The sequence below is a fragment of the Mobula hypostoma genome, chromosome 20, assembly GCF_963921235.1.
Source record: "Mobula hypostoma chromosome 20, sMobHyp1.1, whole genome shotgun sequence".
Classification (NCBI taxonomy): domain Eukaryota; kingdom Metazoa; phylum Chordata; class Chondrichthyes; order Myliobatiformes; family Myliobatidae; genus Mobula; species Mobula hypostoma.
Window position 1 is genome coordinate 32,571,930 of NC_086116.1, and position 13,824 is coordinate 32,585,753.

At 36.9% G+C, this 13,824-nt stretch overlaps 1 protein-coding gene across 2 annotated transcripts in view; it reads left to right on the plus strand.

Moving 5' to 3' along the window:
* The window catches only part of mov10l1 (Mov10 like RNA helicase 1), a 65,907-nt gene that overhangs the window by 31,038 nt on the left and 21,045 nt on the right, over positions 1-13,824 (plus strand). For both annotated transcript variants that reach the window (XM_063072150.1, XM_063072151.1), the window contains 7 exons: positions 116-230; positions 318-495; positions 1,171-1,241; positions 4,022-4,113; positions 4,204-4,262; positions 6,519-6,640; positions 12,490-12,568. In XM_063072150.1, coding sequence (XP_062928220.1) covers positions 116-230; positions 318-495; positions 1,171-1,241; positions 4,022-4,113; positions 4,204-4,262; positions 6,519-6,640; positions 12,490-12,568 — 716 coding nt within the window. The remainder of the gene's footprint in view (positions 1-115; positions 231-317; positions 496-1,170; positions 1,242-4,021; positions 4,114-4,203; positions 4,263-6,518; positions 6,641-12,489; positions 12,569-13,824) is intronic.

Below are 13,824 nucleotides of genomic sequence, written 5' to 3' on the forward strand. Positions count from 1 at the left end.
TCCTGACCATGGTTTTAGAGCCTGGTTCGTGGTTGTGTGACAGAGTGCAAGTTTGCAAACAAGTTTTCTTGGGTAACAGCTTGTCCAGCTTTAATACTGTGCGTGTTCTGTCTAGGCTTGCGAGAAGGCATCTACCGAACTTCCTAGCTCAGTATCCTATTCCTGAGCAATTGAAGGAATGCGTCGATAAAGGTGGTGATGTTCTCACAATAGCACCACATCTCGGTGAGGTTAGTAACTCTGCTTATTTTTCTGGATTTAAAAGAAAAGCTGTTGCCTTTTTTTAAGTTGAAAATTTGTTATTTAAATCTCCCCAGCCTTTGAACATGTCGAACTATAAAGACCATTTTTCAACTCTCCTGTGGCTGGAAGAAATCAAGGTTGTTGCAGAGATGAGAGAGTTTGATATGATGGCAGTGGTTTTGAGAAAGCATGGAGACTTCCTCACTCTAGAGGTGCCAGGGCTGGTTGAAGGAAGGCCATCTGTAACTATTGGTAAGTTAGTTATTAATGCTGGGAACTGAATGTTATTGAAGTCAAGTGAAGAATGGGAATTGAAGCAAAAGATCAGCCATGGCCTTATTAAATGACACAGCCAGCAGGGGAGGCCAGATCCATGCTGATTGGTGAGATCTAGGCACCTGCAAGCCTCCTGACCATAAATGTCAAGCCTGGGTAACACTGAAAGCCAGCAAACTGACTGTCAAAACCACTCAAAATTTGCCGAATCTCTACATCAGTTAACTAGATTAAAATTAGCAGTTAATGCCAAAATATTTATCCATTCATCACAGCTCATCCTCTTCACTGAAGTAAATGGAGTTGCTGAAACATTGCTTGATCTAACCTGTCACAAGTTCTAGGGGGCAGTTTTCCTGTCATAAATGATGTGAAGGTGCAGAAATTATTATTCTGCCACTGGAGGGAGGTCAGAATGGAGCTGACCTTTCCAAGGAGGTTCAGAATTATGGGATCATGTGTCATAACTGGAGAAATCCCAAGCATCCTGACTGTAAAAGATGGTAATGCCAGCATTTCTTAAAACTCCAGGCTGAATTTGTTTTAGTTGAAAAGTCAGGGTATGATTAGATCACAAATGTCTTGCTAGATATTATTTGTACAGTTGTCTAGATACTGATTTTATTGAAGCATATGTGTGTTTGTCCTTAGGTGATCAAATAATATTGAAGGAGTCTTATTGCACAGAAACCACCCTGCAGTATTTGGGCTTTGTAATTGAGGTAAATGAGCAATAAAATCACACTCTGGGTGCTGTTTATTGCTAGGAAACAGTATGTTATTGATCAAAATAGTTCACATTATTATTGGTGTACAGTGTGCTTCAGCCACTATTTTAATTATAGCTTCAGATTATACTGGAGTAATATTCATATGTCTGTAAATTTCGATATGTCTATAAAACCTTTTGATATTGTATCTCATTTTTCATATTAATTCCTGACAGCATTGGGTAAATGTGTTAAGACAATCCTGTGAGAAATTGGAACATAGCTTCTAATTTTCCTCCATGTGAATTGTTCAAAACATTCTTCCTTCAAGATAGTTTGTTCAGCTTTCAACATGTAATCCCTTTGATATGGGATACAGCTGCTTGCCTTCACTATTCATTCCCTTCCCTGGATATAGGTTCCTGCAAGTCTCGCCTTTTTCCTTGCACCTCATATAGAATGTTGTCCCTGTGTTGCAAAGTTCAGAGTTCTTTTGAAATTGTTTTCCTTAAAGGAACAGAGTGGTTGGAGAGGTAGACGGAGAATGTAAAATAAACTGTTAAATGATTAAGCTTTTAGATATGGAAGCTTTTACACACAAATATGGAGGGATTTGGATCATCTGCAAGTAGAAAGAGGTTTACTTTATAAATAATTCTGAAAATGTGTAGCTCAGATGATTGATCATTGAGTTGAGCTGTACGCCAATCTTGGTAATTTACTTACAGACGTTTTGTTCACCCGTATCACAATTGAGTTTCCAAAAAGACGACTATTCAGCGGATTGGTAAGTATATAAAGGCCAAATATTCGGAGGAGTTAACAGCGCGCTAATGATGTCTCCTCATATGGTGATAAAACGTTTGTAAGTAAATTGCCAAGATTGGAGAAAAACTCAACCCAAACAGATTTAGTTTAATTTAGCGTCATGTTTGCCATGGAGATCATGGGCCAAAGGGCCTTTTCCTGAGCTGTACTGTTCTGTGTTGAAGACTTGTGAGGTGTATATTCCCCTTTTTCCACTTTCTTTTGCCTTCTTGAATGACTTTAACAGTACATTATTGTGTTGAGTACCATATGGACTCAAAAGTATCACTGTACCATGATTACCAGACTAAATTTAAGGGCGCTTCCATTTTAGTCGATGCAGACAAGTACCATGCTTTGCAAAGTGAGCTTTCAAAATGTAAAGGATTCTAAGCAAGTACTAGAGTTGAAGTGTAGGGGAAAATAGGTTTGACAGGCTGACTTGCCTTGCCTAATTTTGCTTTATGATCCAGATGTCTCTTACAATACCTGAAGATGAATAATAAGTATATTTTATAAAACATACTTATTAATATATATTAATAATTTATTGAATTTACTTTATTACTTACAAATGTACGTCCTTCATATACATGAGTAAAAATCTTTATGTTACTTCTCCGTCTAAATGTGCAAATTATAGTAATTTATAATAAATAGTATGTACAACAGGACAGTCAATATAACAGAAAAACAATTGTATCAGCACGATCTGATGGCCTGGTGGAAGAAGCTGTCGCAGAGTCTGTTGGTCCTGGCTTTAATGCTGCGGTACCGTTTCTCAGATGGTAGCAGCTGGAACATTTTGTGGTTGGGGTGAGTCAGGTCCCCAATGATCCTTCGGGCCTTTTTTACACACCTATCTTTGTAAATGTCCTGGATAGTGGGAGGTTCACACCTACAGATGTGCTGGGCTGTCCGCACCACTCTCTGCAGAATCCTGCAATTAAGGGACATACAGTTCCCACACCAGGCAGTGATGAAGCCAGTCAGGATGCTCTCAATTGTGCCCCTGTAGAAAGTTATTAGGATTTATTAACAAACATAAATATACTTAATAAATGTTTTTAATAACGCTTGTCCTCTTAAAATATTCTAGGATTTACTGTATTTCCTCTACCTTGTGTAGTGAAGTAAGCTTGAATCTTTAAATGATGCTAATGCCATCATTGGTTTTACTCATGTTGATGGTGTTCATGCCTCATTTTCTCTCCCATCACTTATCTTGGTGTTCTGCACCAAAGCTACTGTTCTGCATGTGGATTGCACTATAAAGTCTTCCTCTTGGGTAGCCATCACTGTCAGGATGCAGAGGGGGTTTGACCAAAATGAATTCAGCCCTTCATCTTTGCCCCTCTCTGTAGCTTCATTGTACGGTGGTCAGGAGTGGGAACTTGGTCCTTTTTTCCTGTTTCCTTAATAGTATTGAATAAAACAAAGGTGAAATTACAAACCTAAATTATAATTATGCACAATTTTGGTACCCACCAGTCATAGACATTCTCAAATATAAGCCAGTAAATGAAATTTTAATAAAACTGCAGATGCTGGAAAAACTCAGCAAGTCAATCAGCACCTGTAGAAAGAGAATCAGTTAACTTTTCTCACATACAACACTTATCCATTATATATACTGCATACTTCCTCTCTCCAGCTACACAGACAATGAAAAGACATTGGAGATGAGGTGCACAGTCTAGATGATCACCTAACCCCTGTGGCCATCCTAAACTCAGAGGATATTTCAACTTGCATCATTGCTGAATCAGAACCTACTAAATTAACTACAGCATCAGTTTTGGAGTCTTGTAGTTCTAGGCCCATGTTCTAAGATCTTTTGTAAAGTCATTTTCTCTGAGTTGGATGTAACGGGCATGTCTTTTTGTACTCAAACTGAAGTCAGTTTGTGTTCCCCACTTTAAACCTCTCATGTGTCCCCACTAATCACCCCCCCTCTCCAAACCCCTCCAAATCTCCTACTACAGATATATGATGATGAGCTTGTGATGAAGTTTAATCCCACATTTCAAAAGAACTATGAAGGGGAGCCTATGGATTTGGAGTTTACTTATAACAGGTGAAGTGTAACTTCAAATTGGAACTAAAATTTACCAATATTAATCAGTACCTCAATAACCTTAATTAACTTAGAATGCTTAAATTTCAGAGTCTTTGTCCGGAGATGTCATTTTGCAGTGGAACAAGCTATTTACCTTGGTGAAGCAGGTACAATGACTCCTGACTCTTGAGAGATTGGACTTGTTTTCTAATAAATGTCAAGTTGATAGTAATGTGTTTCTTTTTCCCCCCTCTAGCCTCAACAAAATACATTACTATTGAGCTTTAAGAACTGTTAATTTTTTATAAAGATTTCAAAAACAGCTCCAAAGGAAAGCTAATTTGCTATTTGATCATCTTGATAATTCACAACTGTATTGTCAAGGAATTGGTTGAGAAGGGAAAGGAATTGTTCTTTATTTCTTAGGATTCAGCTTAATACTATTCTATTTTTTGTTGGATTTTATAACTAGTGGAAGCAGAAAATCTAGAGGACTTGATCAGAATTTCTGAAACCATCGGATTAAATAACTTGCACTCAGTGTCCATTTTATTAGGTACACTTGTACACATCACTAATGCAAATACCTAATCAGCCAATCATGTGGCAGCAATTCAATGCGTAAAAATCATGAAGATGTGGTTGTTCAGGCCAAACATCGGAATAGGGAAGAAATGTGATCTAAGTGATTTTGACCGCAGATTGATGGTTGGTGCCGGACAGGGTAGTTTGGGTATCTCAGAAACTGCTGATGTCCTGGGATTTTCATGCATGTCTAGAGTTTACAGAGAATGGTGCGAAAAACAAAAAAAAAATCTCGTGAGCAGCAGTTCTATGGGTGAAAACACCTTGTTAATGAGAAAGATCGCAGGAGAATGGTCAGACTGGCTCAGGTTGACAGGAAGGCAACAGTAACTCAAATAACCACATGTTACACAACGGTGTGCAGAAGAGTGATCACACAACATGTCAAGCCTTGAAGTGGATGGGCTACAGCAGTGGGTTCCACTTCTGTACGTAAAAGTGGCCACTAAGTGTAGGTTATAAATGAAAAGTGCTGTTCTAGGGAGGATGTCTTATAATTTGAATGTATTTATTGACTGAACTGAGAACCTGGTTTTTAATGATGGAATGTAAAATAATGTATTGAAACAGGCAATGTGTAATTTATGAACGGATACCCAAGATTAGAAAAAATATAAGTTTTTGGCCAGGCTTTGAACTAAACTGTTATGAACAGAGCCTTTCAAATCTGATGTTCAGAGCTATAAAATTTGATTAACACTTGAAACATTGTTTAAAAATATTATAGGTTGTTTGAGGATATTTTGGTGCACCTGTTGCCCAATGTTTTAAAATTTAAAAAACGATCACTGTGTGATGTGAATCTAGCATTCTGGGGAGATTTTCATTTAAAGAGATCAAAGGCATGAAAATGATGAGAGGCATAGACAATGCGTTTGTTTCATTGAAGTTTCTGATCACGTTTTTGCTTTGTTAGAAATCTTCTAAACTTTTACCACAAGCTAATGGACTAATGCAATTGACTTCTAGCAAAACTTATTTTTGCGGGAAATACCATTGACTTAATGTTTAGTTTAAAAATAAAGCAATTATTTCCTGGACAATAGTTCTTGGGTTGAACTGCTTGGCAATGGGTTGTTCTTTTGAATACAATGCCACTGAGCTTTGCAACAGCACCTTCTGAATTTTAACAAAAATTGTCCTATGGATAATATAATAAAAGCAAGAACATAATGTTGAGTATTCATAAGGCATTGGTGAGGCCTCACTTGGAGTATTATGAGCAGTTTTGGGCCCCTTATTAAAGAAAGGATGTGCTGCCATTGAGAGGGTTCAAAGGAGGTTCACAGAAATTACCTCAGGATTGAAAGGCTTATTGTATGAGGAGCATTAGATGGCTTTGGGCCTGTACTCACCGGAATCTAAAAGAATGGGGGAGGGATATCATAGAAGATTATCGAATGTTGAAAGGCCTCGATAGAGTGGATATGGAGAGGCTGTTCCTTTGGTGGGGGAGTCTAAGACCAGAGGGCACAGCCTCAGAATGGAGGGATGTCCATTTAGAATGGAGATGAGGAGAAATTTCTTTAGTCAGAGTGATGAATCTGTGGAATTGGTTGCCGCAGATCATTGGTTATATTTGAGCAGATTCTTGACTAGTCAGGGCATGAAGGGATACCGGAGAAGGCAGGAGATTGAAGCTGAAAGGGAAATGTATCAGCCATGATGAAGTGGCAGAGCAGATTCGATGGGCCAAATGGCCTAATTCTGCTCCTACATCTTATGGTCTAGTGGTCTTATTTTACAGTGGAGCAAGCTGAATCCAGTGGCTTTGAACTCGCACTTCCTTAGTTCCTATCAGTAACCTGTCATTCCTTTTTTACCCATCCCAACCCCAGTTTTATTTCCAGAGAAGGTTGTGCCCAAATCTGCACAGACTGTCACCACATGGAATGATATCGACATGGTCTTAAGAAACGGAAGGAAAAATGACTGTAGGTCACAAGACAAGACCAAGGATGTAAGTGAACGTGTGTGTGTGTGTGTATTTCCTAGCGGTTACAGTTTTTCTGTCTCTTTCTGGAAGTTTCTTGGGTGTTGCATTATTTGAATAGGAATTATCTGATTGGTTCTACAAAATTTGAATGGCATTTATTGCTGTTAAGATATTGGTATAAGAAGGCTAAATCTTGTCTTGGTCTCTTTCCCACCTTTGCTTCTCTCACTACTTTTCTTTCCCACTCCCTTTGTTTTCTTAAGCTTGTAAACAACCATAAGTAACAAGTTTTTTGCCTAATTCTTGACTTCTAAAGAACTTCTGATCAAAATATCAGCATCCAACAGAAGTTTCAAAAATTTTGCTCTTTCTCGGTTTGGTCTGTTTGGACAAGGTTTACATACTTTCCCATTTCTATTTTAAACCAAGTCGTGCAGAGTGTGAATTCAATACTTTCTATCCAAGGCAAATTCTTTGTTGTCCTTGAGAGCTTGAGCTTCCTCCTAATCCTATGGATAATTTTCCTAAAAGAGTTCAGGATTTTTTTTTTCTCTTTCAATTTTTTTTATTAGTTTCTGCATAGAAGAATACAGAGTACAAGAAGATGTATATTATAAGTCAAAAGAAAAAAATAAAATAGTACCAAATACATTGTATTAAAAATACAATTACAATCACAAAACCTTGTATTCATAAAAATTAAATTAAATCATAATATTGAAATATAATTTTGTTATACAGAAAAAAAATCTAAATGCTCTACCAAAGTTAGAGCTGTTAGTAAAAGCAAGAAAAAAGGTTGGAGGGGAATCCCTTATCATATAATAAAATATATTATTAGCCACCACCTGTACTTTTACAACAAATCAAAGGTTTTGAAAATAGCTCCAAAATGGTCCCCACAATGTATAAGAGGCTTGGCTAGATTCAAAAACTGAACAACGGAGCTTCTCTAAAATTTAAGCATGACATAACATCATGTAACCATTGAGTATGAGTAGGCGGAACAGCATCCTTCCATATAAGCAAGAGTGCCCTCCTAGCTATAAGAGAGATAAAAGCCAAAATATGCAAATCAGGTGTCTCCAAAATAAAGTCTCTTCCTCCAACAATACCAAATAATGCGGCCAAAGGGTTAGGCTTAAAATTTACTTTGAAAAGTACCAAGAAAGTTTGGAATACTTCCTTCCAGTATCTTTCAAGGCACGGACATGTCCGAAACATGTGAATTAATGAAGCTTCTCCATTATTATATCTATCACAGAAAGGAGATATATCCAGATTAAAACGTGATAGTTTGTCTTTAGACATGCGAGCACTATGAACCGCTTTAAGTTGTAAGAAGGAATGACAGGCATAAAACGATGAATTGTTAACCAATTTAAAAATTTCATTCCAAGTTTTCTCAGAGATTGAAGTCTGTAAATTTTGTTCCCCAAGATTTTTAATTTTGTCTATAGCAACATTTCTCATTCCTAACAACATACCATAAATATTGAATATTGAACCTTTATAAAAAGGTTTCAAATTAAAAATTACATCTAATAAGTCCTTATTGGAAATTACAGGAAATGTATATAGTTGAGAACGCTGAAAGTCTCTAATTTGTAAATAACGAGAAAAGTGAGTTTTGGATAAACTATATTTAGCTGACATTTGCTCAAAATAAGACTTCCTCCACAAACAAATCCTGGAAGCATTTAATGCCCAATCTATCCCATTCTTTAAAAACTGAATCGGTCATCAAAGGTTTAAAAAAAAAAGTTAGACCAAATGGGACTGGACAAAGAAAATCTCAATAGACCAAAGAATTTCCTAAATTGTACCCAGATCCTCCAAGTATGTTTAACTACCAAATTTTCGGTTAGTTTACTAAAAGATAAAGGGAGTGAGGATCCGAGAAGAGAAATAATAGAAAATTTATTAACAGCGTTAGCTTCTAAAGAATCCCATATCGGACAGTCCTCACGGTTAATATAATATGTCCAAAACGTAAGATTTCCTATATTGACTGCCCAATAATAAAACCTAAAATTTGGTAAAGCTAAACCCTCCATTCTTCTTAGATTTTTGAAGATGAACTTTATTTAGTCAAGAATGTTTGTTTTTCCATATATGAGAAGATATAGTAGAATCAAGAGAATCAAAGAAAGATTTGGGAATGAAAATGGGTAATGTCTGAAAAAGGTATATAAATTTAGGTAAAATATTAATTTTAATAGAGTTAATTCGGCCAATCAAGGATAACGAAAAAGGCGACCAGTTTGATAGTGTCCTTTTTACAAAATTCAGTAAGGTAAAAAAAATTTTCATTAAATAGGTATTTATAATTCTTGATAATTGTTACCCTCAAATAGGTAAATTCATTTCTTACAATTTTAAAAGGAAGGTTAGTATTAATTGATAACAAATTATTCAGAGGAAGAAGTTCACTCTTATGTAAATTCAGTTTGTATCCTGAAAACTGGCTAAAGCAAGAAAATAAAGAAAGCACAGGAGGTAGTGAAGTCTCGACATTAGAAATAAAAAGCAATAGGTCATCAGCATAAAGCGAAACTTTATGAACAGTCCCTCTCCTTAGAATACCAGTAATATTAGATTCTCGAAAAGCAATGGCTAAGGGTTCTAAAGCCAAATCAAAGAGCAAAGGGCTCGAGGGACAACCTTGTCTAGTTCCATGTTGAAGTTTGGAATACTGAAAATTAGTAAGGACCCTCAGGAGAAGATAGATAAAGTAATCCATTGAATAAGAATTAAATTTTTCTAAAGTTTTAAATAAATAATTCCATTCAACCCGATCAAAAGCCTTCTCAGCATCCAAAGAAATCACACATTCCGATATCTCCTTAGAAGGGGAATAAACAACATTTAATAAACAATGAATATTAAAGTGGAAATATCGATTTTTAATAAATCCCGTCTGATCATCTGAAATGATAGATGGTAAAATGTTTTCAGTTCTCCAGGCCAGAACTTTAGATAGGATTTTAGTATCAACATTAAGTAAAGAGATTAGTCTATATGAAGAGCATTCGGTTGGGTTCTTATTCTTTTTAAGAATAAGCGAAATAGAAGCTTCATAAAAAGATTGTGGCAACCAACCCAACTTAAAGAGTCCGAAAAAACTGCACATAAATGAGGTGTAAGCAGTGAGGAAAAAGCCTTATAAAATTCTGCAGAAAAACCATCAAGACCCGGAGCCTTCCCCGAGTGCAAGGAACGTACAGCCTCGGCAATTTCCTCATACGAAATAGGTTGATCCAACTGTTTTAGGTTATCAACAGAAAGTGTAGGAATGTTTTTGGTCAAAAAAATTATTCATTACAGTGTTATCTTTGGAAGGGTCAGAACTATAAAGTTTAGAATAAAATTCTTTAAAAAATATTGTTTATTTCTAAATGGTCAGTTGTCCAATCACCATTGAGTAGAAGATGAACTGATCTCCTAAAGTCATAAAGTTAAAGATGAAACATTCTTTTCAACATCTTAAGCAAGATTAGTGTATTATTTTTGTTTTGTACAATTTTAGAGTGGGGGAAAAAAGGAAAGGAGCACCATGTAAAAGTTTGGGCACCCCAAGAGATTTGAGCTCTCAGATAACTTTTACCTCGGTCTCAGACCTTAATTAGCTTGTTAGGGCTATGGCTTGTTCATAGTCATTGTTAGGAAAGGCCAGGTGATGCAAATTTCATAATTCCCTGACTCCTCAAACCTTGTCCCAACAATCAGCAGCCATGGGCTCCTCTAAGCAGCTGCCTAGTACTCTGAAAATTAAAATAAATGATGCCCACAAAGCAGGAGAAGGCTATAAGAAGATAGCAAAGTGTTTTCAGGTAGCCGTTTCCTTAGTTCGTAATGTAATTAAGAAATGGCCATTAACAGGAATGGTGGAGGTCGAGTTGTGGTCTGGAAGACCAAGAAAACTTTCCGAAAGAACTGCTTGTAGGATTGCTGTGAAGGCAAATCAAGACCCCCATTTGATTGCAAAAGACCTTCAGGAAGATTTAGCAGACTCTGGAGTGGTGGTGCACTGCTCTACTGTGCAGCGACACCAGCACAAATATGACCTTCATGGAAGAGTCATCTGAAGAAAACCTTTCCTGCGTCCTCACCACAAAATTTAGCATCAGAAGTTTGCAAAGGAACATCTGAACAAGCCTGATGCATTTTGGGAACAAGTCCTGTGGATTGATGAAGTTAAGATAGAACTCTTTGGCCGCAATGAGCAAAGGTATGTTTGGAGAAAAAAGGTTGCAGAATTTCATAAAAAGAACACCTCTCCAACTGTTAAACACAGGGGTAGATCAATCATGCTTTGGGTTTGTGCTGCAGCCAGTGGCACGGGGAACATTTCACTGGTAGAGGGAAGAATGAATTTAATTAAATACCAGCAAACATCACACCATCTGTTAAAAAAAAAGCTGAAGATGAGAAGAGGATGGCTTCTAGAACAGGATAATGATCCTAAACACATCTCAAATTCCACAATGGACTACCTCAAGAGGCGCAAGCTGAACGTTTTGCCATGGCCCTCACAGTCCCCTGACCTAAACTTCATCGAAAATCTGTGGATAGACCTCAAAAGAGCAGTGCATGCTTGACGGCTCAAGAATCTCACAGAACTAGAAGCCTTTTGCGAGGAAGAATGGGTGAAAATCCCTCAAACAAGAATTGAAAGACTATTAGCTGGCTACAGAAAGCGTTTACAAGCTGTGATACTTGCCAAAGGGGGTGTTACTAAGTTCTGACCATGCAGGGTGCCTAAGCTTTTGCTTTGGGCCCTTTTCCTTGTTTGTTATTTTGAACCTGTAAAAGATGGAAATAAGAAAGTAAATCTTGATTAAAAATATTAAAGAAATGTGTCATCTTTAACTTTATGCCTTTTGGAAATCAGGTAATCTTTTACTTGCTTAGCTATTCACAGTAACAGAAATTTTGACCAGGGGTACCCAAACTTTTGCATGCCACTGTGTATCAAGGAATCAAGGTGACAAACTAGTCTGGTTTAATATAGACAAAGGGGAGAAGTCAATACACAATCATATTCTGCATTTGGAGTGTTAGCTTGTGTTGATTTGCCTTTGACCATTACTCTTTCTAGTTTAAATAAAAACTACAGTACATTTAATCTTCATTTTATAAACTTGCATTTTATAAGCATTGTGAATTGAACTGATTTACAATAAATGAGAAAATACAAAATCTGGCTGAAAAACTCTCAAGCAGCTAGTTGTTCAATTTTTACATCTTTCTGTTAGGAAAACAATTGTCTTGAAGATTCTCTAGGGTGATGGTATGGGCAGATACGTTACGGACATTTAAGAGTCTCTTGGGACATGTTGATGAAAGAAAGATGGAGGACATTTGGGACAAAAAAGATTAGATTGATTTTGCAGTAGATTAAAAGTTTGGTGCTACATCGTCGTGGGCTGAAGGACCTGTGCTGTGCTGTTCTATATTTTAATTTCTTTCATTTTGTGAAATATATCTTTGGCAAGTTACCATGAAAGTTACAACTTCTGTGGTGTAATTACAATATGCATTGTTAATTTCTGCTAAATGTACTTCAATAACCTTTTTAAAACCATAAATCGTGCTTCACAATTTTTTAATTCGTGCTTCTATCCTTTTAAACTGGGAATAAAGCCAGATAGGAGTTTAGATTTCTAAAGCAATCTAGCCTTGCATCATTAGCATAAATGGTTTGTGCATAAGTTCTCTATTTCAGAAGTTTGGCTGCTTGGCTACAAGTGAACGGCACTTTGAAAGCTGAAGGAGTTATATAGCTTGTATTAAATGGCTAATTGCTATGTTGGTATATATTGTCAACAACACATTTTTATGGTGAAATTGTATTCCGTGGTCGTCTGCAGGAAAAGGATATGAGTACCGAGATAAATAATTCCCATACAAGTAAAGGGAGCTCGTGGCAAGATACAAGAGACGAAGTTGGTAAGGACTGTATACCTGTAGTAATTCACATGCCTAATAGATTATGTTTCTGCATAGACTGGGTGATATGAATGCACATAAAACATCTTAATTTTCTGAAAGATAAACCAGTATTTTCAGCGGGGTGAGGATGTGTCTTTACTAAGGGAGGTGTAAGGCACTCCTTCCCTCCGCTAGCCCGCAGGTCACCCTTGGGCAAGGTGTGAAACTTTTGCCCCCCCCCCCCCCGAATCAGGGTCATGTGTAGCCACGGGAGCAAGTGGTAGATTGTCGTGTGACATGCACTAGCTGCTCGTAAGCCCTGGTTATACAACTGACAATCAGGTACATAGTGGCTGGTGTCACCAGTCTTGTAAAGATACTGCCCAGAAGAAGGGAATGGCAAACCACTTCTGTAGAAAAATTTGACAAGAACAACCATGGTCTTGAGACCATGATCGCTTATACATCATACAACATGGCACATAATAATGAGTGATGATATTTTCAGCAGAAAGAGACGGCTCTTTTTCAGTATAAAAGTAAAACTTGACCCAACCACAACCAATCCAAACTGGAATTGAAACCAGGCCTAAGGTCTTGTAATCTTTTCCAAGTCTGACCCAAATAGTCACAATAACAATAACCTTAAAATGACATGTATTATTCAAATGCAGCAATATTAGGCAAATCATCCAGACTCAACCTGAGGCCAAATGTTTTATCAAAATATTGACCTGACCATATCCAAACCTCTATACTTGTAGTTAGCTCCAGAGTCAGGAAGCCTACCTCCATAGGATGCCAATGTTTGTAAGTTGTTACAGTGAATGATTAAGCCCAAATCAAAAATAGAATGTTTGAGTTTTATGTTCCTAATTTGTAACTCAAAATAACCATTTTCCTTCTTCCTGAAGGATGATAATTTTATTTATCGAGCACTTTTCATACAGACGATGTAGTTCAAAGTGCTTTATGATGGAATAAAAGTACAAACGTGGAAATAAAAAGATGTTAGTTAAAAGCAAGGTTAAATAAATAGGTTTTGAGCTGACTTATAAAAGTGACAACTGAGTTTGGATCTCTTATAGTTTTAGGTGTGGAATTCCATAGTTGAGCATGTTCAAAAAAAGCTGACCTGCTTTTGAGGGAGATTGTATAGTCCACTTGGAGGGATTATGCTCTGGTCATTCTGTGCTTCCGTTTTAACGTTACATTAACCATAAGTGTTTGCAGAGAAGTTTATTGGGGCTTTGGCACTTCATTTTAGTTAAGTG